Source organism: Nicotiana tabacum, chromosome 18 (assembly GCF_000715075.1).
Source record: "Nicotiana tabacum cultivar K326 chromosome 18, ASM71507v2, whole genome shotgun sequence".
NCBI classification, from domain to species: domain Eukaryota; kingdom Viridiplantae; phylum Streptophyta; class Magnoliopsida; order Solanales; family Solanaceae; genus Nicotiana; species Nicotiana tabacum.
This window is the reverse complement of record NC_134097.1, coordinates 149,579,529-149,607,182: the sequence shown is the minus strand read 5'-3', so window position 1 is coordinate 149,607,182 and position 27,654 is coordinate 149,579,529. Positions and strand designations below refer to the sequence as shown.

General features: G+C 36.8%; 2 protein-coding genes across 5 annotated transcripts; both read left to right on the top strand.

The window, feature by feature from the left end:
- Positions 1-6,383: 6,383 nt before the first annotated feature.
- Positions 6,384-18,329, top strand: LOC107764512 (zinc finger CCCH domain-containing protein 19). Of its 4 annotated transcripts, none has more exons than XM_075237466.1 (10): positions 6,384-8,191; positions 8,304-8,383; positions 9,604-9,788; positions 10,417-11,335; positions 11,470-11,597; positions 13,881-13,940; positions 14,021-14,071; positions 15,069-15,139; positions 15,731-15,867; positions 15,970-18,329. In XM_075237466.1, the coding sequence occupies exons 1-10, from the start codon at positions 6,663-6,665 to the stop codon at positions 18,054-18,056; spliced, it is 5,247 nt and encodes a 1,748-aa protein (XP_075093567.1). In that variant the 5' UTR covers positions 6,384-6,662; the 3' UTR covers positions 18,057-18,329. The 4 variants fall into 4 exon arrangements, with proteins under 4 accessions (XP_075093567.1, XP_075093565.1, XP_075093566.1 ...); XM_075237464.1 differs by having other exon boundaries at positions 15,069-15,140; positions 15,732-15,882; XM_075237465.1 differs by having other exon boundaries at positions 15,069-15,148; positions 15,737-15,867.
- Positions 18,330-19,235: 906 nt separating this feature from the next.
- Positions 19,236-23,074, top strand: LOC107829016 (pentatricopeptide repeat-containing protein At2g22410, mitochondrial-like). The gene is made up of 2 exons (XM_075237459.1): positions 19,236-21,758; positions 22,666-23,074. The coding sequence occupies exon 1, from the start codon at positions 19,405-19,407 to the stop codon at positions 21,616-21,618; it is 2,214 nt and encodes a 737-aa protein (XP_075093560.1). The 5' UTR covers positions 19,236-19,404; the 3' UTR covers positions 21,619-21,758; positions 22,666-23,074.
- The last annotated feature ends 4,580 nt before the right edge of the window (positions 23,075-27,654 follow it).

Here is a 27,654-nt window from a genome sequence, read left to right as displayed (position 1 = left end):
CTATGTTGGCATCAGGTTATGCTGGCATCAACTAGGGAGTGGGGATCCCATGTTGGCATCAACTAGGGAGTGGTGACCCCATATTGGCATCAGGTTATGCTGGCATCAACTAGGGAGAAGAAACCCTATGTTGGAAAAGGAGGCTAGGGAATTATGTACCATATGCTAAAACGAACCAAGAAGGAACTTTTTTTTTGAGAAAAATATTTTTAAACAAATTGCCCCAATGATTTTTTTCCCGAGGGCATGAACAAATGACTCTTTTTAATCCAGACATCCTATTTATTCTTTTTAGTTCCTAGGAGAAAATTTATCAGACTAGGTTTTTTTATTTTTTTTATTTTTTGTTATCTTAGGAGAAAGATTCATCAGACTAAGATTTCTATCCTAGGATAAATTTCATCATACTAGGGCTCTTATCTTAGGAGAAAAATTCACCAGACTAAGACCTCGATCCTAGAAGAAAATTCATCAGACTAGGTTTTCTACCTTGGGAGAAAGATTCATCAGACTAAGATTTTGATCCTAGGAGAAAGTTCATCAGACTAGGTTGTTTTTTTTGGTATCTTAGGAGAAATATTCATCACACTAAGACGTTTATCCTAGGAGAAAATTTATCAGACTAGGTTTTTTCTTTGCATCTTAGGAGAAAGATTCATCAGACTAAGATTTTTATCCCAGGAGAAAGTTCATGAGACTAGGTCTTCTATCTTAGGAGAAAGATTCATCTGTAATGACCCAACCGGTCGTTTTGAGCTCTAACGCGTCGTTCAGCAGTTTGAGGCCATGAGCAGCTTCACTTCAGGTATTATGACTTGTACGCATGGTCGGAATTGGATTCCGAGGAATTCAGAGTTGATTTGGAAAGAGAAGTCTCATTTCAGAAGCTTTAAATTGAAAGAATTGACTAAGATTGAATTTCAGAGTAAATGACCTCGGAATCGGGATCTAAAGGTTCTAGTAGGTTCGTATAATGATTTCGGACTTGGGCGTATGCCTGGATCGGATTTTGGATGACCCGGGAGTGTTGTGGCACCTATTGTGGAAGTTAGCATTTTGGAAGAAATTTCATAAGTTTGGCTTGAAGTGCATTTCAGTGTTATCGATGTCCTTTTGGGATTCCGAGTCTGGGAGTAACTCTGTATGGTGATTCTGGTATTGGGAGCGCGATCAGAAGTGAATTCGGAGGTCTGTGGGTCATTTTGGAGTCATTTGGCTAAAGATAGAAATTTGAAGGTTTTTGAGAAGTTTGATGGAAGGGAAATTTTGATATCAGGGTCGGAATTCGATTCTGAAAGTTGGAGTAGGTCCGTAATGTCGAATATGACTTGTGTGCAAATTTTGAAGTCAATCGGACGTGATTTGATAGGTTTAAACATCGAAGGTAGAAGTTTGAAATTCTGAAGTTCATAAAGCTTGGATTGGAGGTCGATTCACGATTGTAGCGTTGTTTGATGTGATTTAAGGCCTTGAGAAAGTCCGTAATATATTTTGGGACTGGTTGGTATGATTGGTTGGGTCCCGGGGGCCTTGGGTGGATTTCGGGTGATTAACGGATCGAATTCGAGCTTGAAGGATGGGCTGAAGGGGACTGGTGTTTTTCTTGGTTTAATGGAGGTTTATGGTCTTTGGGTGGTGTTTAAGTGGTTATTTAAGGTTGTGAATGTGCAAGAAAGGAGAAGAAGAACATATCCTTGTAGCTACCTGCGTTCCCTATGTGTGTGTTTAATAAGAATTTGAATCCAAGGGAAAGACTGTCGTTCTTGGTTGAGAGAATGAGTGACGATGGAGCCCTCTCTCTTTTTCTTGGGGTGTGCGGCTATCTTAGGGTGTAGCCTTTTTAGGTCTTTTTTGTGGGTAGATATATAGGTGTAGGTACATGGATTAATTGGTGGAAGACATACGGATTGAGAGTAGGATTGTCTAGGATAGGTGTTATTTGTAGCAAATTGCTAGGAAATTACATGTGAATTAGATGATAAGAGAAAATCTTTTGCCATGTGACAACTTTCCATTGACTCTTTTTTCTTTTCTTGATAATTACTAAAAATCTACTCCTACTAAATAAGTAAATAAAAAGTAAGGTAAAATTACTACATTCAATATTTATTTCTCAAAAATCTCCCACTTAAAATTAAACTAAGCTAAATAAAATCATATCTCTTTTTCTTTCTTTTTTTTAAAACTTTTCTTTCTTCGTAAAACAAAAAATAAAACTAATACTTTAAAAATATGTAACTCTTTTTTTGTAATTTCTAAATTATCTAAAATAAACCTATAAAAAGGTGAAATAAAACTACAATATTAAAATTAAACTTAAAATCTATTTAAATACTAAAAGTGAGTGAAAAAATCAAATATGATCAAAAATTAGGTGCTCACACTACTCATAGAAAGGCTTATGACTTGTACTACCGATTTTGGGATAGTAAATTGTACATAGATTTCTATTTTGAAATTGTTCGATGTTAGCAAATATTTTCGTTAATTTTGTTAATGTTAGACTTACCTAGTTTTAGAGACTAGATGTTATCACGACTCATTTAGAGGGATTTTGGGTCGTGACACTGTCACTAGGAATCAAAGGATACTTTATCAAACTTAATATAGTAACATCTTTACAAAAGCATGAACTTAGAAACTAATAGCATATACAAACTCATTATAGATTGAACTTTTGAGAGACATAGTATAATATTTGAAATTGAAGAGCAAATCCAGTAGATTCGGAAGCATATGGCAATTTAGCAATGATAAAGATGTTGATTGAAAACTCAACATCGACTAAATATACACGGATGGATCTGTTATGATGTGTATTAAGTTGTTTACGTGCATACATGTTTAAATAGTAACCATAATTCATATACGAAGTCAAATAAAATGAGGTATTTTTTTGACTTATAATATCAAAATTTGAAAAGGTACATAAAATTTTATAAAGCAATGTATTGAAAAATTTAATCTTAAGCTAATATTAAGCATCCTATTGCAAAAGTTGAGAATTTGTAGGTACTGAAAATGGAGTGGAAAAGTTGGCGATCAAAGAATATAGTATGAAATAGGAGTTAGCGTTGAAATTGAGTATTAAATTCCGGAGAATGAGCAACTTGCTTGTACTCGTGTCTTAGTTGACGTGGATAAGAAGATAGCTGGTTCTAAGGCAATGATGTTTAGCATATTCATACATATTTTGATAGTGATTTAACTTTCATTTTGAACATGATTGAGCAATATAACTGTAGAATGCAACATTTGGAATGAAATTGAACAAAAATTGAGGAACTCCAATAGTTCCCACGTTACACGAGTGTTGCACAAGCTGAATCCCAAGTATCAAACACAGAGGCGGATTTAGGATTTAAATTTTCTGGGTTCAATTTTAAAGTTTTTAGCATTGAACCCATTATATTTTTAAAGTTATGGGTTCAAATCTACTATATTTACAATTTTAACGAATTTTTACCCCGCGTCAAAAATTATGGGTTCAGTTGAACTCTCTGATCATACAATTTCCGAGATACAGAAATGGGCGCAAGTTGAATCCAAATACCACACAATCCGCATTATGCAGGAATGGCACACGAGTAGAAGGGAATTGAAGTAAGGCAAAAAATGACAGAAACAACGTACTATCTTCTTATTGCGGGAAATTATATTTAAATTATTACCCTCCTCTTCAATCAAGCTATCTGTCACAGGGGTGTTTTATGCTCCACAAAAACAGCCTGCGCGGCAGCCAAGTCTCTACTTGACTTCAGCCTGTTCCAACACTCGGCCAAAATTCTGCAACTTTGGACTTAGATTTATTTAGGCAGCTTTCAACGTAGTAAGTAGATACTGATTTTAGGCAACGGAAAATTGAATGAAGGGACAGAAAATTAAGTGAACAAAAGGCACAATATACAGGAAACTCTTTTCCCAACTTTGTATTTAACTCGAGAATACAAAGAAAACTCAAACTCCGTAGTACATCCGTGTACAAAATAAGGATCACTCTTGACCCTCACAAGACTACTCTTAGCCTTAGGTTGTTTTCACTCTTGAAAACAGGTTTAGGACTCCTTCCTAACTCAAAACATGCACTCTACACGTTTTTTCACTCTCTCTTTTCAAAAAGGGAAGGGTGCTGTCCATTTATAACATATGAACCAGCCCCATTTACACAATAGTTGCCTATATTTAGGCTTAGGCACTTGCTTAGTCAGCCCACTACTTTAGCTTAGTGTAGTTGACACCCCCAACTACTAGGATCATGTAAATCATGCTAAAGGTAATGAGATCATGGCCCTCAAAAACGTGCTAACTCCTGCCAGCTTTTTGGACAATGCTCAACTGCTGCCCATGTGCACAGCATGTGCCGATAACCGCCTTTGACTTTGTCAATCCAAGACTTGCTGCCCAATTTCGTGCCATGGCCTGGACCAGGCGCCAATGCCATTGTATCCAGCTGCATTGTGCCGCAATTAGCCTTGCCATCCGCCCACGAATTTGGCCCGTTTGCCGCAACTCAATGGCATGACAAGTCTGCCCGCGCACTGCCTTTCCGTTGCACATTTGCTTGCCTTTGCCCATCCGTTTTTGCCTTGTCTTGGCATCACTGCCTCATGCCTTGATGCCTTTGCCATGATTAAGTGCCATCCTTAGCCCGCAACTCATTGTCAAGTCCATGCCAAGCTGCCTCGCCTCCGTCAAAGCTTTGGCCATCACTTGCCCGTTTCCCATTTTTGACATTGGTGCTGCTCATGCACCAAGCTTTGCAACACTCTTACTGCCTCATGACAACACTCTTGTTGTCCCGTCGAGTTCCATTTTTGGGGGTCTAACACTATCATCCCAACTAGTAATTTTTTTTCTTCATGTTATATGATTGGATTTTTTAATATTTTTCGAGAAGATTGCTCCACTAGATCCAACTCATGTTCTTACGATTAGAATCAAAATCAATCTAGATTAACTAACGGAACTGAGTGTCACTAGCGTAATATACTATAATCAATTATACTATAATCAATTGACCGAATTTATTAGTTTAAACATATATTCTGCGTGAATATTAGCGAATTTATTAGTTTAACCATATAGTCTGCGTGAATGGGAAAAGAAGAATTTGTTTTTAGGTGAAAATATTTGCTTAAAAAGGTTTATCAAATATTTATAATAATATTGAAAAATTGGACAATGTTTGCAAGCGTATTTGCTTATTAAAGATTGATAATAAAGTCCAAAATAAAAGATAAATAACAAAGTTAATATTGGTTAGAGTAATGACAAAAAGTTAAAGGTTTATATAACTCTAAAGGAAAATGGCTTCCGCCCTCATAAATGAGGAACGTTTATTTTTCTTTTTAGTAGAAAAATATTGGGAAACTTACGAAAATATACCAACAAAAGACACTATTTACCAACAACTAACCATTTTATTTATGCTATTGAAAATAACCCCAAAAAATTATGAATAATATAGAACTTTCAGAAATATAGGCAAAAAAGTTTTTTTTTTTTTCTATAGTGTTATGAGTAGTTGAATACACATAGATGAAGCAATGTACATAAATTGAGAAAGCTTGAAGGTAAGCTAGACTAGTTTAGGGTCAAAATTCATTACCAATGATATACAATATTAAAAAAATTAGGGAAACGATTTATTTTTTTTTAAAACGGATATGGTTGAAATTCATTGAAAGTATATGGATATAGCAAGATTGGAGGTTACTTGGACTGGTTTAGTATCAAAATTCATAGTTAAAATCAAGTTTAAAAATTATTATGCGACATATGTATCTTGCACATAGGTATATATGGATATACACGTGATATATATTTGATATACAAATGATACACAAATCATCTTTTTCCATGTTCATCTTCTACTTCGAATTTTCAATTCAAAATACCTCAAAACTCCACTAAATCATCCCAAAACTGAGATTCAAACTTCTTAAGATGTATTCAATATATTCCATCAACACCCACTCAAAAGAAAGCAAAAAATCAACTCTTTTTGGCTACAAATAGGTAATTGATTAATATTTAGTTAATATGAATAATATTTTACGAATTGGCTAATTTTTGTAATATTTTTCTTATGGGCTAGCATAACTGGTAATTTCACAAAAATATGTTATGACCAGCAAGCGCAAGAATTACCTACTTACCAAAACATAAGATTTAGAAGAAAAAAAAACGAACCTAAATAGTTTGCTTACCTAATATGTAAACTAAAAATAGGCGGAAAATATATAACATATGAATAATCCATATATAATACGTGTATAATCTAATTTATATATATATATCGGCTAGAAAAAGTAAATACTTAATTCAAAAGCTACTTGTGTAAAGATCACATTTAAGAAATAGTTCGAGTTGGGCCTTCGACTGGGCTTCATCTGTCATTTACATTTTCTTGTTTAATCCGTTAGCCCTCTCTCCCCCTCCCTCTGTCAAGAAAACAGTTCTTCATATAACGCCGATAAAAAGACAAATCCAATTTCACTTTTTTTTTCAATACAATTAAATCCGATTTTATACATTCATAAACATATATGTAGTACTCTCATCAGCAGCAATTTGTAATACTTTTTTCTCTATTTAATCACAGACAAAAAAAGAAGAGTAGAAAAAAATCTAGGGTTAGGGTTTGGTTGTAATCCACTTTCATGGCGGAAGACGAAGAATCAATTTCCAATGTGAATAACCCAATCATGACCGACGAGCTAAAATCCGAACCTGTTATTGAATCGAGTGCCACGTCACCGACACCGGTAGTTGAGAGTAATACGATTTTGCCCGTGCCGGAGGTGGGACCACCGGTGGTAGAATCAGAGGTTGCCGGAGACAGTTGTCAGCACAGTGGCGGTGGTGATGATGACGTTGCAGTAGCTGAAAATGTGGAGAATGACGAAGCAGTGGTAGAAGGAGAAGTAATGGCCGAGGCGGGCCCATGTATGGAAGAAACAACGGTTACAGGGACGGAAAATGAGGAGAACAAAGTAGTGGAAGAGGAAAATGTAACGGCGTTGGAGAAAAATGAGGTGGCAGAGGCAGTGATTGCGACGGTGGAGGAAGCTAGCAGTTGTTTGCCAGCTGGTACTGTTGATGAGACAGTGGCTATGACGAGAAATGAGAATGAGAATGAGAATGGGAATGATGAAACAATGGGGGAGGCAAATATTTCAATTGTTGAAGACAGAGAAAAGTTGGAGGACGCGGAGAATGGTGAAACAAAAATTCTGACTAGAAACGATAATATGGAGAATGGTGAAATAGTGACAGAGGCAAATGTTTCAACTGTTGAAGCTAGTAGTAGTCTAGGGTTAGGGAAAGCTGGAGAAATGGAGGCAATAAAGAGCGAGGAAGTGAAAATTCCTCCTGTTGTGTTAGATGATTTAGGAGGGGTCACTCTAGAAAATGAAGATGAAACAATGGATGCTGATGATGAGAAAACTGCTAATGAGGAGAAAGTGATTGTGACTCGAAATGAGGAAAATGATAAAATGGCATCAGGGATAGATATTTCTGCTGTTGAAGCTGGAATAGAGTTGGAGAAAGATGTGGAAATGGGTACAACAAAGCATGACGAAGGTACTGGTGCTGAGGGTGAGGCTGCTACTGGGGAGAAAGTGGTTGTGGCTCAAAAAGAAGGAGATAATGAAATGGTTACACAGGTAGATACTTCAGCTGTTGAAGCTAGGATAGAGTCGGAGAAAGATGTGGAAATGGATACAATGAAGCATGAAGAAGGGGAACCTGTTCCTCTAGAGGAGGATGAAGGGACGGGTGCTGCTAATGGGGAGAAAGTTGTGACTCGAAACAAGGGAGATGAGGGAGATGATGAAATGGCATCAGGGGTTGATATTACAACTGTTGAAGCTAGAATAGAATCAGAGAAAGATGTGGAAACGGATGAAATGAAGCATGAAGAAGTGGAACATGTTTCTCTAGACGAAGAGGAGGACGAAGAGACGGGTGCTGAGGACGAGGCTGCTAATGCAACTACTACTGAAATAGAGACTGAAACTGACATGACAGAGTCAGGGAAAGCTTCTGGAGGAAAGAGGAAGAGAAAAATTACTAAGAGTACTGGGAAGTCCAAGTCTGGAGGAAGAACTTCAAGTAAGAAAGCTATTGGAGAGGATGTTTGCTTCATTTGCTTTGATGGAGGGGCTTTGGTGCTATGTGACCGTAGGTAAAGATTGTTTGTTTTAGAAACATATGTATGTTAAAAATATAATTTTGCTTTGTTCACATTTCATGGAATTTGCTCACGTGGTGCCTCTATGGTGCTCTTTAATTTCTAGGGGTTGTACCAAAGCATATCATCCTTCATGTATTGATAGGGACGAGGAATTTTTCCGTGCCAAGGGACGCTGGAATTGTGGTGAGTGCTCTATTTTACCTCTTTGCTAAACTCATCTGACTTTATTGAGTAACATGTACCACAAAGTTCTCTTGTATTAGTTTTGTAAATATAGAAATACACATTGATATGTATTTCGCACTTTGATTTATTTCCAAAGTCTTCTCTAGAAGTTGAACATCTAAGCCAACAAGACTCAATATTTGGAAATTACATATAAATGCTTTGTGGGATAACTTTTTCGACTATAAATCAAACTTCATTCATTAATAACATCCCAAGATGGTGCGAAAACTATATACAAGTTGTGAAAGTGAATCTTTTCCCCTTTTTTTCTTGTGGAGTTGTGAAAGTGATTTAACCACAAGTATCTGTCAAACTACTCAGTCATTTATACATGTAGGAATCTTCTGCACACCTAGAAATATATGAAAACAAATACAGAAGATTGGGAATGACAAAGAAAGAGAGGTGGTATTTGGTGTCAAATACAATGGAATAGAAGGGAATGAGCAAAGAGAAAGGTGGATTTTTCCTTCGACAGAGGATTGTACAGTTGCAGCTGAATCCTGTATATGATATAAAGGAAGTGTGGATAACTGATACACTTAGGATGCATTAATCAAATATTTCCATTTTTATACGAGGTGATTGTAAATATCTTAAGATGGAATGGAGCTGTCTTGAAGTTCATTAAACTAGAGTGGGGCCAGTGTCAATTTTTAAGCATAGCTGGGGGTGCTATTTACTTCCGCTGGGCAGTGAACAATAATGGTTACTCTGAGTCGAGTAGAGAAATGATGACTTTTGGCAACATGTAAAGTTGTTAGAGTTGTATTGTTCACTTCTGCCATCTGGTTCATAGCTTCGCGTTTCTGTCAGTTGACGGAAACTTCTATTGGCTTGTGCTTTTTATAGTACTGGATGAAAAAATTCATTAACACGCTATTAGATTGAGAAGTTCATTAGAAAAAAATTCAATCTTTGAGAACTAAAATATCACGTTTAGTACTTCTTTATACTATTCAGGATGTGAAAGAATAAACTGCTATCTTCTATCAAAGTTTATTAGAACTTTGATACATGTTTCTTTATTTACTTGCACCTTCTTATTTATACTATTCAGGATGTGAAAGAATAAGCTGCTATCTTCTATCATAGTTTAGTAGAACTTTGAAACATGTTTCTTCGTCTACTTGCCTATTGCTTTTACATTTCAGCTCTTTTTGTACTTTTTTCAGGTTGGCATCAGTGTACTATTTGTCAGAAGAATGCTTACTATATGTGCTACACATGTACATTTTCATTATGCAAGGGGTGCATCAAAGACGATGTCATCCTATGTGTAAGAGGAAGCAAGGGTTTTTGCAAGATCTGCATGAGAACTGTCAAGCTAATAGAAGGCCTCGGTAAAGAAGACAATGATGTATGTAGTTCTACTATACCTTGCTATCCTCTTGAGCTGTTGACTGGATATAAGCTATTCACAACCGAGGTCGTTGCACAACCTATGGATGTGCATATTTTGACGTTGTTTAACGTTCAATTTAAATATTAGTTGCTGTAATTGGAGTGCTTAAAGAAAGATTCGAAGAAGATTAAAGAACATAATGATTGGCGACATTGGTTAAAAAGTAAGGAAGTTGGGCATGGGACAGTTAGCCTATCATATCCATTATCCGAGCCATTTAAGTGCATAGAAACTTTGGTTATAAACTTTTATGCTATATCGAATAGTAATGAGAGACCAAGTTAATACTCTAAGTGGGGTTGGGTTTATGAGTGGTGTAGTAGGCATATGGTGATATAGACATTGAGACCAATTTTGGTTTGTTTGATTAAATTAAATATCTAAAATATCATCTAATATATATAAATAGAATATCAAAGTTCTCTTTTATATGGTTGCTAGCAACACGAACAATTCTGTGTTTCTCGTTTCTGTTTTTCTAGTGGTAATTGATTGATGATTCTAATTTGTTCCTTAAAATGGTAGCGATTTTTAGTTTAAACCTGTAGCACAGTTCTGATCTTGTTACTCTTTGCTGGCCCAGGGTCCGGTAGATTTTGATGACAAGAGTAGCTTTGAGTATCTGTTCAAGGACTACTTGGTGGATTTAAAAACGAAGCTATCTTTATCTTCAGATGAAATAGCTGATGCCAAAAGTCCTTGGAAAGGGGCTAATGTGTCAGCTTCTAAACAAGAACTGGTTGAAGCACAATTTGACAATAATGATGATGCAGGTTCTGGTTCAGATGCTTCCGCTGAGAGATTGGAAGCCAGTAAAACTAAAAGAAGAAAACTAAGAAAGCGTTCAAAATCTGTCAGAAAGGAAGAGGATGCAACAACTATGGCTGCCACTCTTAGCGAAGGCTTCTCCACTGCTGGCACCACTGAGTGGGCATCAAAAGAGATGCTTGAATTTGTTAAGCACATGAAAAGTGGTGACACTTCTGTTCTTTCTCAATTTGATGTGCAAGCTCTGTTGCTCGAATATATCAAAACAAACAAACTGCGTGATCCTCGTCGTAAAAGTCAAATTATATGTGATTCAAGACTTGAAAGATTATTTGGAAAGCCACGAGTTGGGCACTTTGAGATGTTAAAACTACTTGAGTCTCATTTTCTTATGAAAGAGGATTCTCAGACTGATGATGTTCAAGGTAGTGTAGTTGATACAGAATTTAATCAATTTGAAGCTGATGCAAGTGCTGACACTCCTACAAGAGCAGTCAAAGACAGGAAGCGTAAACGTAAGAAAGGTGAAAACAGGGGACCTCAGTCAAATCTTGATGATTATGCGGCTATTGATGTGCATAACATCAGCTTAATTTACCTACGACGGAAGTTGGTGGAGGACCTCTTTGAAGAGGATGACAAATTCCGTGATAAAATTATTGGAACCTTTGTGAGAATACGAATTTCTGGTAACGTTCAGAAGCAGGACCTTTATAGGCTGGTGCAAGTTGTAGGTAATTACATGTAGCTTTCAGGACATTGCTTGCTTGTACCTTTTTTGTTCTTTTTGCTTTTATGTTATCATTATGTACATGCATTTTATTTGAAGCTCAACTTCTTTTTCTGAACAATGTGGTTCTGGCTGCAGGTACAAGCAAAGCTGCCGAACCATACAAACTTGGGAAGAGGACAACTGATATTGTGCTGGAGATCTTAAATCTGAACAAGACAGAGATTTTATCAATTGATACAATCTCAAATCAAGATTTCACAGAGGTGATTGAATATACGCTTCATGTGCTCCATCATGAAATATAGTTTGAAACACCTAGTTTGGCATTATGAAATTGGTGAAGATGAGAAAAGCCGTGGGAAAGAAACACATATCAAAATAAATGAAATCCTGATAAATAATTCAAAAGAACAAAGAAAGAAAATTCTCACAAAACTGTTTTTTCTTGTTTTCATATCACAAGGTTTTCATTACAAATCCTTATAAAAAAAAAAGGTTTTCATTACAAATAGAGTTATTAGAAACACAATTTTTGGTAAATTTTGGGATTACTACAAAACAATTCCTTAAGTTGGCTCAGTTTGCATTGCCACAACTGAATTATGTGAGGTTCTGGTTATCCCCTTAATTACAATTTCTAGTGTCTATTTTCGAAGAGTGGTTTCAGTTCTTTGTGGCTTTTTGTTCCAACAACTAATTGTCACATGATCATATACCATTACTAGTTGTTTTGACTGTATTTCTTTTTATATGCTATTTTTTCCTCTCATTTTTTTTTTTTGTTTAGAACATTGGATCAAGCCCAAAAATAAGAGTTGCAACCAAACTTGTTACATTCCAAAAATGCGCAACTATAAACAGAAAGAATAATTTTAATAAAAATAAATGCTGCTTGTAAAAAATTTATAGCTGTAGTTATGCCAGAAAATAAATGGATTTCGAGCAAACAGATTCTCAAAAAATGAGCAAGTTTAAACAGAACAAATACTATGGTGGGAAAAATAGAGCTTCCATGCTTGTTACATGGATTCCCAAAAATGCGTGAGCTTAAACAGAAATAAGTTAATTTGAAGTAACACGCGATGTGCTTAAAATTTAGAACTGTTACTGCCCTAAAAAATGGATTATCAGCCAATCTTTTAATAGTTCTGGCTGGAATAGAAGTGCTCCCAAATATCTGAGTTAAAAAAAATTAGAACTTTGTTCAATGTAAAAAATTCCACATGTGTGGAGACATTCCCACCAAATTTTTGTCCAAAGTAGTAATAGAGATAAAAAATGTAATTCAAGTGTAATAGAAGCCCTGGATACTCTAAGTGCTCAAGTTGCAAACGAGCAAAGTCTAGAAGAATTTTTGTGTATTAAGCCAAAAATTTATCTATGATAGAAGTGAAAGCAATGGAATTAAGGTGACTGAAGTTCTTATCACAATATAGTGAAGCTTGTTAAAACCAATGCTTGGAAGGTCACCATTGGAGTTCGACTGCTGTTTGCGTTGTTGACTGGCGACTGAAGAGAGAGGGGGTTATTGGAGTACTAGAGGGTTTGAGGTTCACCCTACTAGATGCTTTGAAGGACAGGAGAATTCATTCTTGAAGATCAAATCAGACTGCATTTTGTTGATATCTTTTTGGTGTAAACAGGATTGGATAGATGATAGTGAAACAACAACAACAACAACTACCCAGTAAAATCCCACAAACTGGGGTATGGGCAGGGTAATGTGTACGCATACCTTTTTTTTTTTTTTTTGAGGTTCGCCCTACTAGAATTCATAGTCTTTTGTATAGACACAGAGGGTTTTCTTTTCTTTTTTTGTTCTTTTCTGGGATGTAACCACAGAAAACTCTCTTAGTGCTGATTTTTTTTATATCTATAATACCTTACCATTTAAAAAAAAAAAAAAAAATCCTTTCTCCTCATGCTTTGTATGGACAATGCTGTACTTGGAATCAACCATTGTTTTCCCTGCCTTTTTCTATTTTCCTATATCATCTAAACACATAAAGACCATTTGTTGGGAGCAATCACTTCTCCATTCTCAGTAGAACCCTGGAAACCGGACGTCGCATAAAAGAAAACACTGAAGATGAGGGAAGGAGTTTTGTATCCAGAAAGGAAAACGTGGAAACAAGAGGGAAGGGGTTATGCTCAACCAGAGTTTGCCTACTGCATTGGTGTTTGGGTTGCTTTGGAGTATGAACACGATTAATGCTCATGAATTCTAAAGCAAAGGGTTTAGATACTCCAGGTTTGATTTGTTATCCAACAAAAGTATCCTTTTGACCCCCCGGCCCCGGCTCCCATAAGGGAAAAAAATATTTGCCAAACTGACGGTATTGCTTCATCCATGCTATACTTGTTCGTGATATTCTTAATATTTTTCACCTGTCCCCCTTGGAAAAAAGGCAATGATCTTAAAGCTGGTTGTCTTCTATTCGTACATATTAGCACCTTCTTGATGCATTTAATGAAATTGTACTTATCGGAAGAAAAGTATTGTCTGCTGTTCAAGCTGTTCACACGTATCTCTTATGACTTGTTAGGAAGAATGCAAGCGTCTGCGCCAGAGTATGAGATGTGGACTCATTGATAGACCAAAAGTGGTATGCTGCAGCTTGATATCGATAAATACTTCTGGGTTGCACTTATTCTCGTTATGCTGATTAAATTGGTTTATTCACAGGGTGATATTCTTGACAAGGCCATGGAAATACATGCAGCAAGAGTTAATGATGTAAGTTAAACAGAATAGTTTCATTTGAATAGTTCTATCAATATGCATAGGATTGTCATTTACAGATCTGCCAGTGATTAATAAGGTTGAAAGAAAGTAAATCTGCAGTTGGAGTGAAGTTCCTTTTTGGCAGATTATTGCTTCTATTGCTTTCTTAAAACTTGGAATGAAGTGGGTTTCCGTTTCCTTCTATGTGGCTGTCTCCTCTGTCCCTGGATACACGTGCAATCTTCATGAGTTAACTTGTGGAAATTCTATGTATAAGCTATGTGTCCCTTTTTGGACTAGCTATTCAGTCATGACTGTTTATTTGACCTGCAGTGCCTGGTTCTTTAGATGCATTTTTATCTACACGAATCGGTACTAGCGTAGTATTCTTTATTTCTTGTATACCTCTTGTATACTGGGATTTTTGCCCTTATCTATCAATAAAATCTTTACCTTATCAAAGAAAAGAAGTTTTGGCAGTTAGCACTTTGCAGATTAAGCGTTGGAGATGCTACTATTGTGCTAGGACATTTAGGATAGAAAATAGAAAGGCATATTGAATGCGATATTGTAAGTGGAAGTGGGAAATTTGTAGGTTTTAGATCTTTGTACTTACCCTTTAGCATTCTGAGGATTGGAGAAGTCTCGTCAACACATATACCAGCCATGGTTATTGACCTCTATAAGAATTCAGAGATACACTCATTTGTTGGCTACCATAAACCTTATGGAGTTCAGTTACCCAGTTTCAACCTGTTTAACAAACGATAATGGTTAGGTGTCAAAATCTTTTTATTGACTTTTTAAAAGTTGATTATTTTTTGAGGGTCTTTAGCATAAAAAGTTCTATTCCACTTGGTGTGAAAAGAATTGTGTCAGGTTATGCTCTGTTCTGATTTTGTTCTTTGGTTTTGCACTTCTGATGGATTCTTTCTGCTTTTAACCGTCCTCTAATGGGTTCCCAAGTTGTTCTAATATATCTTGCCTGGTTCTTTTTGCTCATGTTCAGTGGCTGGAGTCAGAGATACTCCGTCTCAGTCATCTTCGTGATCGAGCAAGTGAGAAAGGACGCAAGAAGGAATATCCTTTGTTTGCCAAAATTTTGTCATTTCTATTTGTTTCCCTTTCCCTCCTGCCAATATCAAACTGCAATGCAATATTTGCTTGACAGATAAATTCTTCTTTGGTTTTCATTTTTTTCTCTGGAGCAGGACCGTTAGGCCAAATATTGTGTGTAGTGCTATCCTGCTAGGGCCTGATAACAAAATTTCCTTGATATCATAGGATGGAATAAAGTTTGCTTATGAAAATTATTATTGCTTTTTTTTTAAGCATATGTACTTCAGGTCATGGCTGGGTTTGCATTAGGATTCAATCCCTAGATTATGAGTGTTCTGTGCTCTTGCAGTAATTCATGTGTTTCCTTTTTTTTAAAAACGTTTCCTTTTAATTGTTATTTTATGTTGTTTAATAAACTTATCCTCACTTTGGCATTGTTTGAATTTTGGACCTTGAACATTGTTTTGTCCAGATCTAATATGGAGAGATCCACCTACACAACAGAAGATGACACCTTTAGAAGCAATTATCCCATCCCCCTTCTATTAGTCTTTGCTTCTTGTCGCTTGGGCTGAATCAGTCACTCTTATATACTCCTTAACTAATGATTACACTTAGAGAATGTGTAGAGAAACTACAGCTCTTAAAGACTCCCGATGAGCGTCAGCGTAGACTTGAGGAAGTTCCAGAAATACATGCAGATCCAAAAATGGACCCAAGCTACGAGTCTGAGGATGAGGATAGTGAAAGTAATGATAGACGAGGTTCTATTAGTTCCCTTTTCTTCTTCATCTGTTATAGTTAATACAACTTGCTGTGTATAATTTGGAAGTTGCTGCTTCTGCATGCAGATGTTTACATGAGGTCTAGAGATTCAAGTTTTAGCCGGAGAGGACGTGCGCCAGTTTCTCCAAGAAGCAATTTTTCTCCAAAAGAATCCTGGGGGGCTGTAGGAAAAGTTTCTTCAAAGAACTTGGAATTAAACAGGAGTTCCTCTGGTAAAAACGTTTTGAGCAGAAGTGAAGATGGTGCGCACTCTGGAGGGGGACTGAATGAAGATACATGGAATGAAGGAAGAGATAGGGAGACAGAATCTAAGAATCTGGAGAAGCTGACGTCTGCTGCTAATTCCGACCCAACTGGACGGAATAGCCAATTTTTGTCAAGAACGGAATCATTTTCTGGTGTGTCATCGGTAGGTTCTCCAGCTATACTCCAGAGTAAGGTTGCAGAAACTTCCATCAAGATCAATGAAGCTGAAAAAATGTGGCATTACAAGGATCCTTCTGGTAAAATACAGGGACCATTTTCTATGGTTCAGTTGCGTAAATGGAGCAATACAGGATACTTCCCTGCTGAATTGAAAATATGGAAAACTACGGATAAACAAGAGGAATCTATTCTTTTGACTGATGCATTGGCAGGGAGGTTTGAGAAAGTGCCATCAGCAGTTGACAATATACTTTCAACAACTGTTCTGCAAAAACAAGATGGAGAGAGACCTCAAGTCGACCAGAATATTGGATCTCAGAATTCTCGTCGTTTGGTTCCCTCTGGAGGTGGAATGACTTCTTCTGGTGAAGTGTCTGCTCTTTCTACGGAGAGTTGGAGTAACAATGATTCTATGAATCTCCCTTCTCCTACTCCAAAGCAGAATACTGCCGGTTGGGTTGGAGGAGATGGATCTGCTGTTACAGCTGCAAATTTGTATCCTAGTGGTAACAGAGTTCTCCAATCTCCTCCCGCTCCACCAGATGGTGGGATTCATACTTCTACTTCTGTTCAAAATTCTGGTGTGCATTCAGTTAGGGGATCGGATAGTAATAATGTGAATTCTGGTAGTGATTTTGGTCTAGCGCCCACTTCTGAGCAGGTAACTGCTGCACAGTCTGGATATTCTTTGCAAAATGCTCAGTCATTTGCTGCTAGTAGCGAACAACATACAGCAGTGATGAATAGCCAACTTGGTGCATGGGATGCAGCAGCTCTCCAAGCAGAATCGCTTGATATGCAGAACCCTAATGTGGATGTCAATACTTGGGTTGCAGCTGCACCTTCCAAGGGAGAGCCAAATGTTTCTGTTCTGGCACCAGGGCAGCCCCAGGGATATGGTAACTGGGGTACTATGTCGTCATCTGTTCAGAATGTTGCTGGAAATTATTCAAATGCAGGTGCCTCAGTTTTGCCTCAACCTGATTATTGGAGAGCTCCAGCTCAAGGCAGCCAACAGAACATACAGCCTACAACTATGCCTAACGTTCCATGGGGTGGTTTGCAAGAGAATATGAGTTCTGCTTCAGCGTTAAGACCTGAAAATAACAATGGCTGGGGTATGATGCCAGGAAATCCAAATGTGGGCTGGGGTGGACCTGTACCAGCAATCATGAATGTGAACTGGGGAGCGACTGTTCAAGCAATGCCTCAAGGGAACGCAAATCCTGGGTGGGTTCCCACTGGGGCACTTCCTGGGAATCCGAACCCCGGATGGGTTGCACAATCAGGGAATCCTGGCGTTCAGGGCTTGGCGCCTGGAAATGCCAATCCAGGTTGGGTCGCTCCAACAGTGAGCTCAGGATCAACTATTCAAGCGCCTACATCTGGTAATGGGTGGGCGGCTATAGGAACTGGAAATCCTGGAGCACATATCCAAGGACCATCTCAAGGAGATTCAAATCAAGGTAGGGGCGCACCTAGTGGAAGTCGGGGGACAAGAAATAATGATCACCATCAAGATGGGAGATTCTCGGGTCAGAGGGACAAAGGATCTCATGGTAGTAATTCTGGTTACAATAGTAGGAACTGGGATAGGCAATCGTCTTTTGGAAATAAAGGGCCTGGAGGTTCATCTAGAGGTGGCTTCAACAAGAATAAGCCCTGCCCATATTATCCGAGTGGTCGATGTATAAAGGGTCCTAGATGCAATTTTCTTCATAACTAATCAGGAGGAACAAGTAGTAATAGTAGGAGAAAGGTGATTTTGTACAGTGATTTAGTCTCAGTTTTCTTTTAGTATATAGGCAATTTTGGTGTTCTATATTTGTAAAACTTGTGCAGATTAGTAGCTCAGCTCTCATCTGATCTGATACAGTCTTTTCCAGTAGCTAGAGTCAGCCTGCTTCCATATCAGTTTTTTTTTTTGTTAATTTTATGTTATCAGCTTCTAATAAAGCCACAGGTGAGTGTTATGCAATATATTCTCCTAGTTTCTGTGTCCCTGTTGTACTATGCTTTGTACTTGGAAAGTTGCCTTTAATGCACAAAGTCCATTCAAGTTAAACCATGAAGTTTAAGCTAGCACAAAAGGGCAATTGTAGACCGCTTTCTCTTTTTCGACTTTAGTTGATTAGATTTCTACTTATACTCAATCCTCTCTATAACCACCTCGTTTGTTCTGATATTTTTTGGCTTTTATAGTGAATGGCCGTTATAACAACATTTGATGTTAAAATTTTTTTTTTACCTATTATAGATAAAAATTATCTAAAAATCAATTTTTTCTTCTTTTTAATGTTATATATAAAAGAAAGCTAATACATAACAGGCAATTTAGAGCTACCTAGAAAAATAAATTCCTTTAAGATTGATGGAAGAACATTGTAATTGTAGCTTGCTTTGTAGATTTATTCTCTTACTAGCAATATAACGTTTGAATTGGCGAAGATTCGCGTTCAAATTTTCAGCAAAAAGGTATCAATAGTTTTCCCTTAAAGACAATCTAAGAGCTTAATAGTTTAATTTTCTATCTAAATATTTTTTGGAATTTGTCCAATGGAAAAGATATTATGTGCAAATCTTCAAATCTTATATCTTATGCAAGATAGAAACTTTGTTTAATGAAAAAGATTGTGTGCATATTTTTAAAACTGTTATTAGTAATCTTAATGATTCTCTGTGGCTGTTATAGAAGGGTAATTTTATAAAGAGCATTTTGCTATAGATAGGTAAAATATAACTTAAAAAATCGATTCTGAGGAGAACTTGGCTTTTACGGTAAATGACTGTTATATAAAGATGTTGTTATAGAGAGTTATAACGGTATCTTGACAATTCTCCCAAGAGTAAAAATACCTCTATTTTCATCTTTGGTCATGTCATTTTTATTTTTAAGGACAAAGAACCAAAATGTCGTTGAAAACACCCTTTCTTTTTTAACCAGATTCCTTTTCAACAAATTGCAATCCTTTTGAATATTTGTTCATCTGTTACCAAAATTTCCAAATTTGTCCTATAAAATCTGTCTTCATTCTTCTTCAGCTGAATATGGCGAAAGTTTTAATCTTCCCAAGATGCACATCATTTCTACATCCCTCAACATCAACTGCTACAAATCACTAAACCATTTTAGACTAAAACCACTCTCTAAAATCCTTTCTTTTTATTCTTCTTCTATAATCCCTTGCTCTAAATTACCCCACTACAAAACCAAACTTGAAAAATCCCAATGCAAATGGAGGACAAATCATATTTTTGTCCAAACCAATCCACTACTTTCTCTTTTAGAAACCAAATGCAAATACATGACTCAACTCAAACAAATTCAGTCTCAGATGATTATTACTGGCCTATTCTCAGATGGGTTTGCTTCAAGTCGTTTAATAGCCTTTTGTGCCCTCTCAGAAAAGGGTAATCTTCATTATTGTAAAAAGATTTTGTATAATATGGAAAATCCAAATACATTTTCTTGGAATATGGCTATAAGGGGTTGTAGTGAAAGTGAAAATTCCAAAGATGGAATCTTTTTGTACAAACAAATGCTTAATATGGAAAACCCAAATACATTTTCTAGGAATATGGATATAAGGGGTTGTAGTGAAAGTGAAAACCCCAAAGATTCAATTTTTTCGTATAATCAGATGTTCATAACTAAAGGGAGTGAATGTAGTTGTTTGAAGCCTGATAATCATACTTTTCCTTTGTTGCTTAAGATATGTTCTAGATTGGGTTTGTATTATATGGGACAGGAGATTTTTGTGCATGTTTTGAGGTTTGGTCATGATCATGATGTGTTTGTGCTCAATGCAATGATTCATTTTTTGGTATCCTGTGGGAAGTTGGAGGATGCAAATAAGCTGTTTGATGAAAGTTCTATGAGGGACCTGGTTTCTTGGAATTCATTGATTAATGGTTATGTTAGGAGTGGGAGACCGAGGGAGGCGTTGATGGTATTTGAGAAGATGAAAATGGCATCTGTGGAGCCCGATGAAGTTACTATTATTGGGATAGTAGGGGCGTGTGGTCAGCTTAAGAATTTGGAGCTAGGGAGGAAGTTACATAGCTATGTTATGGATATAGGCTTGAATTTTAGCATACCACTTTGCAATGCACTCATAGACATGTATATGAAGAATGAGAGTCTACATGAAGCAAAGGCTTTGTTTGATAGGATGGAGGAGAGGACCATGGTAAGTTGGACTACAATGATTAGTGGGTTTGCTAAACTTGGGCTTTTGGATGAAGCGAGGAGGCTTTTTAATGAGATGCCAGATAAAGCTATTGTACAGTGGAATGCCTTGATCGGAGGTTATGTCCAAGCTAAGCGTGGTAAAGAGGTGCTGGCTTTGTTTCACAAAATGCAAACCTTGAATGTAAAACCTGATGAAGTGACTATGCTTAGTTGCCTATCAGCTTGTGCACAACTTGGCGCACTTGATATTGGGATTTGGATTCACCACTACATCAAAAAACATAAGCTTTGTCTAACCGTTTCACTGGGTACTGCGCTTGTTGATATGTATGCCAAATGTGGTAATGTGGAAAAGGCACTTCAAATATTTCATGAGATGCCCGTCAAAAACTCATTGACTTGGACAGCTGCAATTGGTGCCTTAGCATTTCATGGAAATGGACATGATGCTCTATCATATTTTTCAAAGATGGTTGACAGTGGCTTGATACCAGATGATGTCACCCTTCTCGGGGTCTTATCAGCTTGTTGTCATGGAGGTTTGGTTGAAGAAGGGCGAAAGCTGTTTGCTGAAATGAGCGCAAATTTCAAAATTCCTCCTAAATCTAAACATTACTGTTGTATGGTGGACCTTTTGGGAAGGGCAGGGCTTTTGCATGAAGCTTATGAGCTTGTCCAGAGAATGCCAATGGCAGCTGATGCTTCAATATGGGGAGCATTGTTTTTTGCTTGTCGAGTTCATGGGAACGTCGAGATAGGGGAAAAGGCAGCTCTGAAACTTCTTGAGTTTGACCCTGCTGATAGTGGAACTTATGTCTTACTTGGTAATATGTATGTTGAAGCAAATATGCGGCATAAGGCACGAGATGTTAGGAAGATGATGGATGAAAGAGGATTAGAAAAAACACCTGGTTGCAGCTCCATTGAAGTAAATGGAAAACTTTCTGAGTTTATTGTTAGAGACAAGACACATCCACAGTCCGATCAGATTTATGAAAGTTTGATTCACTTAACGAGGCATATGGAAATAGTTAATTATTTTCCATTTATCGGATATGACCTCCTACATGATACTGATGTTTATTGCGCAACATAAGAAATATGTCGCCAAACCTGCTTAAGCTACGTAAAAGCTTGGGTCCCCGACGATGTTCCAATGATTAGGAGGGGACAGGAGTTGACCTGCAATCGTCAGGCCATGAGCCTGACACTTGATCAACTCCTTGTCCTGCTGAGGTATTGTGACTTGCATTTGAACACTTCTGCATTAGCATGGCTCATTTTAAGACCATATTATCTGAATATTTGTTGGTATCTTGCTAGATGCAATTTTTGTTTCTTTCTAAATTAGTTCCTGTTATGTTGACCAACTCTTAGGTCATATTTTGGCAGTTTAGTTATGCAACTCAACTCATTGTTTCAATATAGTGGTCATCCTGGTCTTTTAAGCTGAAGATGTAATCAAAATCCTGTCGTTATTCTTGCTAAGTCAGTGAAGAAAATTTACTCCTATTATATCACATCTTGTAGCTTAATTGTAGATTTGGAGAGACAAAGTTATCAAAAGTTAGCTCTTAAAGTAGCTCAATTGTTGCTTTCTTAATTCTTAAACTCTTTCTCGTAGTTGCCATTATGGGTATCGTCGTCCTAGATTATGGAAAACATGCTAATGGGTCTCAAAGATCGTAGCAGCTAATACTTGCCATTCTTAAGGGGTCGTTTGTCCCACCATTGCACCAAACGACCCCTTAAATATGAGATAGTTAATCCCACCACTTTAGTGTAAAATTTATCCCCGGATTAGCTAATACCTCTGACCAAACACGAGATAAATACAATTTCAAATTCTATCTCGGGATTATTATCATTATCCCATGTACCAAACGGCCCCTAAGAGTTGTAAGGAAAGATAGTGTCACAAGATCATTTCGTCCAGAAGTATAATATATGATCAAACCATTCACCATATGAAGGTTTAAATCTCATAGCCTTTCGTTTCTGTCCAAGACATGGCCTAAGTATTCTGTCGCCATTTCTCCCTCCCTTTTCTTTTCCCTCTTCGTTGGTGCCAAATGTTGACATCCCACAAGAATAGTTGTAATGTGAAATATACTTAATAAATGTTTGAATTTCTTTCAAACAGGAGCACAGGACCACAGTTAGCTGGTCAGGTAGAAGGATGATGAGATGATGGATGAGCTAAAAGGTTTTATCTGTGAACATTTTCTCAGCATATATTGGCAGTAGCCAAATACAAACCCCGGTACAAGGATTTCCAGAAGTGGATAATAATCCAATATTAAAGGCAGCCCGGTGCACTAAGCTCCCGCTATGCGCGGGCTCCGAGGAAGGGCCGGACCACAAGGGTCTATCGTAATGCTGTATTGTGGTCCGGGCCCGGGCCAAACGGGCCTGGCTGAGGCGGTCCCGGGCCAAACGGTCCCAATGTGTGGAACCGGCCCGCGGCGGTCCTAAGCCCACATGGTCCCGGGCTAAATGGGCCGGGCCCGCGGGCCTAACGGGCTTTTTCGTTTTGGGCTATTTTTTTTATCTAAGGCATTTTCTTGTAAACTATATATGTATATACTAGCATAAATTGCTTATATATAGCTATATAAATATATATAGTATATATAATATGTATATATAAGGGTGTATTATGTGTATATATAATTATATATTGCCTTATGTAATATATATATAGGCTATTTTTTTTAATTTTTTTTATCTAAGGCACTTTCTTGTAAACTATATATGTATATACTAGTATAAATTGCTTATATATAGCTATATAAATATATATAGTATATATAGTATGTATATATAAGGGTGTATTATGTGTATATATAATTATATATTGCCTTATGTAATATTATTGCCTTATGTAATATATATTGCCTTATATATATATATAGTTTATATGTATTAGAGATATATATATTGCCTTATATATATATGTGTATGTACACACACACACATATATATATATATAGGCTATTTTTTTAATTTTTTTTATGTAAGGCACTTTCTTGTAAACTATATATGTATATACTAGTATAAATTGCTTATATATAGCTATATAAATATATATAGTATATATAGTATATATAGTATGTATATATAAGGGTGTATTATGTGTATATATAATTATATATTGCCTTATGTAATATATATTACCTTACATATATGTATATAACAACAAATCTATGTATGCACCTTTTAAATTAGGCAAAATACATAAGTTGTCACCTGACCTATGACCCAAATCCCCCTTACACACTTTCTGCAAACAAAAATTATTTTACACACGCAATCTTTCTAAAGTGTGTCTAAGACACACTACTTTTGTCAGATGAGGCGTGCGTGTTTAACAAATAAAGTGAGCACGTCAGATCTATACATGTTTTGTCAACATGCCTATCTGCAGCTTTATTCCAACGACTCAGATTTAATAAAGTCGATCTGATGGCCTACATTATTCTTTTCTTTTTATCTTTTTTCTTTTTACCAAAAAATGTCTTTCTAGCCTCCATTTTCTTTTCTCAAGGTATTGTTCACTCAATCTCATTGGATAATTACTTCGATCGTTTTCTCTACTCGAGAAGCTTGCCGGTAAACTAGTCATTTTCAAGTTTTTTCTTTTCCTTTTTTTTCTTTTTCCTTTTATAATGAGAGGAGCGTGTGACCGGAATAAAGGGATAAAATAAGTTTGACTTTGATTTTGGTTGCAGATTTTGATTTTAATTTTGGTAAATAGAAATTTCAAAATTTGATAAGTTTGGGTGCTTCAATTATATGGATAGGTTCTTGATTCATGTTAATATTTTGTTCTGGTGGGGATTTGCCATGACTGTTGGAGTTTAGAGGAAGAGGTCGATGGGTATGGGGTTCAGAAGAAGATGAGAAACGTGGGGGAGGGGGCTTTGTTTCTTTTTTGTTTGTTTTCTTTTAAATATTATCAATTGGTGTAAATTTAGTATTTTCTTTTTTTTTCTTGAGTTAGGACACGTGTCGCGACCTTATTGGCGCGTGACTTTACACATATTTTGAAAAGCTGGTCAAGAAAAAAGTGGTGTGTACTAGCTACACTTTAGAAAGGTTGCGTGTGTAATATTATTATCATCCACAGAAAGTGTGTAAGGGGGATTTGGGTCATAGGTCAGGTGGGTAGTTATGTATTTTGCCATGTGTATTAAAGATATATATATATATGTTTATATATATGTGTATGTATGTATGTATGTATGTATGTATGTATATACATATATATATATATATATATATATATATATATATATATATATATATATAGTTTATATGTATTAGATATATAATATATATACTATATCAAATTTAAACACAAAATAAATTGCAAAGAAATATTCAAGGGAATGTCTTATATATTTTACTATTACGACATTAACAAAGAATGGCAATATCTTTCTCAGTCTTCCTTCCCCCCAATGGAATGAGCACAACAAGGTACTAATACCACCATTAAAAGGAAAAAAACTAAGGAAGATGTGCCAAAATACAAGTTACATGTTAGTCTATGTATTATCTCTAACAAATCTCATAAATCCTTCAAGAGATGGAGGAATTTCCGTCGGTGGTGGTGGAAAAGAAGCTTGTTCATCACCGCTTCCGGGCGAAGCAGCATCCTGCGCAAGTTCCGCTAGCATTTCTTCATAAGCTTCATCTATCTCCGGTTGTGATTGTGCAAGTCCAAAATTTCTTCTTTCCGAACGGATCCAATCTCTGAAGAGTACTGATTTTTCCAAGCTCTCCCTCATAGACGCTCTATGATCACCGATTTGAAGCCTCGCTTGACTGAATGCGCTCTCCGATGCCACTGTTGAAGCTTGAACACCTAAAATATCTCGAGCCATCCTTGAGAGAACCGGATAGTGTTTTTGTTTGTCCTTCCACCATTCCAAAACATCGAAGGAGCCGTCGGGATTCTCTGATTCAAGTCCCTGCGACAAATAAACTTGAAGCTCATTTAGTTGTGAATTATCACCAAAATTATCACCTTGTTTCGGGCCATTTAGAAGTTTGTGTATTAAAAGTAGGGGTTACTACAGGAGGGTCAGGCGGGGCATCAGTTGGGTTATTAACAGGACTAGTAGGTGTATCATCTAAATCCGGTTGCGTTTCATCTAAATCATCATTTTCCTCATCATTTTCAAAGATAGTTTCATTAGGATAAAGAGCATTCATAACTTCTTCATTTAATTGTTGACCCGGTGCAACATCATGGCAAAATTGACTATCGGAAAATTGAAAACAAGGGTTATCACTATCAAGAATAATAGGTGGAGGAGGACGGGTAACAGGTATGGGTCGGGGAGCCGGGGGAAGAGTAGTAGCTTGGTTACTAGATTCACCAATTTTAGATTTTCCCTTACCCTTACCACCAAAAATATTTTTCAAAGAAAATGCCATATTAATTATAATTGTACTAAATAAAACTAACAAAACTATAATATTAAAACTTAAGAGTTGGAACGAGTTTACCGAATTGACGAACAACTTCTTGAAAATTGAATATCGTTGAAGACTTGAAGACTTGAATACTTCAATTCACCAACTTCACAATTTTTCACGAAATTGCAATAATAAAGTAAGCAATTACAGAAGAAAATTAGAGAGAGATTAATGAATTTGTGAGTAAAAATGAAAGAATAGGGGTGTATTTATAGTTGAGAATTGGGAAAAAGTATAATTATAAAAAGTTTGGGGTTAAAGCAAAGTTTGGGGGACAAATGACTATTTTTTAAAGTGGCCAACAGATAAATTTTGAAGGCCAACAGCTAGATTTTTAAAATCTGACCGTTGGTCTTTTTAAAAAAAAAAATTAAAAATTATCCGTTGGAGCCCGTTGGGCCCGGTTGAACCGGCCCAGGCCCGCCTGCCGGTCCCGGGCTCACGGGCTAATTGGCTTGAACCGGCCCACCACGGGCTTTTGCACCACTAGAGCCCAGGCCCGGTTGAACCGGCCCGTTAGGCCCGCGGTACTGGGCCGGTCCCGGGCCACAATACAGCCTTAGTCTATTGTACGCAGCCTTACCCTGCATTTCTGCAAGAGGCTGTTTCTACGGCTCGGACCCGTGACCTTCGGGTCATATGAAGGCAACTTTACCAGTTACACCAATGCTCCCCTTCATAATAATCCAATATTAGAACTTGAATTTACCATGACTCTGTTTACAATGGGATGAGAAAGTCTAGCGGATGAGAGGGGTTCGGAAGCTATCCGGATGTTTCTCAACACTCCATCCGCTTAGTAGTTTTAGACATTGTTGCAGAGGCTAATTGGCAGAATGGAGCATCTGGAGAGCTTAAACAACATTGAGGATGAGTTCATCGGTAAACAAACGAATTCTATCTACAAATGCCAATATTATGTATCAGTCGACTTGTCATAATTGATTGTCTCATACAATTAGATCAAACAAGCTTGGAGAGGTGATCTGAATCGCTATCAGAGAGAACTGAATTTAACGTGCAAAGATGGTACTATCTACAAACTGATTTGGATTCAGGCATATACTTTGGAACAAGATAAATGACAAGAAAGAACAATTACTAGACTTTGGGTGCAATTTGGGTCTGAACTCATTTTTCCCCTTCATACTTCTTACTGACATTGTGAGGATACATCATGAATTGATTAGTTTTATGCTCGCTGTTCTATCACAATCCTCCTTCTTTATTCGGACTTGGGATCGACAATGTAAACAAGTTCAGGAGCAGAGTTTAGTCATGATAATGTATTTACGTAGATCCTATGCATTATTACAGATTCTTATGCCGATAGGAAACATAACAAGCTTCTAGTACTTTTAAATCTTATTTTCTAGTTTATTTTATATAGTGTTGATCTAAGGTGAATTTAAATGGGGGAATACAGTGATTAATGTGAAGTTTCATTGGCAGGGACTAATTGGCAGAATTGACCTTGTTGATTTAGATAAGCAAACGGAATAAGATGTTTTTTTTTTTCAGTTTAATTCTAAAGTTCACTAATCTGATTAATTCTAATTTGTGCCAATTGAGTCCAAAAAAGAGATAAATCGCTCCCTATAAAAATTCTGCATTTCGAGGGCTTGAACCCGAAAACTCTAGTTAA

Bases quoted from the DNA above. Each gene is read 5' to 3' on its own strand.
- LOC107764512 (XM_075237463.1), top strand. From the start codon at position 6,663: ATGGCGGAAGACGAAGAATCAATTTCCAATGTGAATAACCCAATCATG. The intron at 11,598-13,880 runs GTGATTGAATAT...ATGACTTGTTAG, and splicing joins CAAATCAAGATTTCACAGAG to GAAGAATGCAAGCGTCTGCG. The intron at 15,149-15,736 runs GTTTGCCAAAAT...GATTACACTTAG, and splicing joins CGCAAGAAGGAATATCCTTT to AGAATGTGTAGAGAAACTAC.
- LOC107829016 (XM_075237459.1), top strand. From the start codon at position 19,405: ATGCACATCATTTCTACATCCCTCAACATCAACTGCTACAAATCACTA.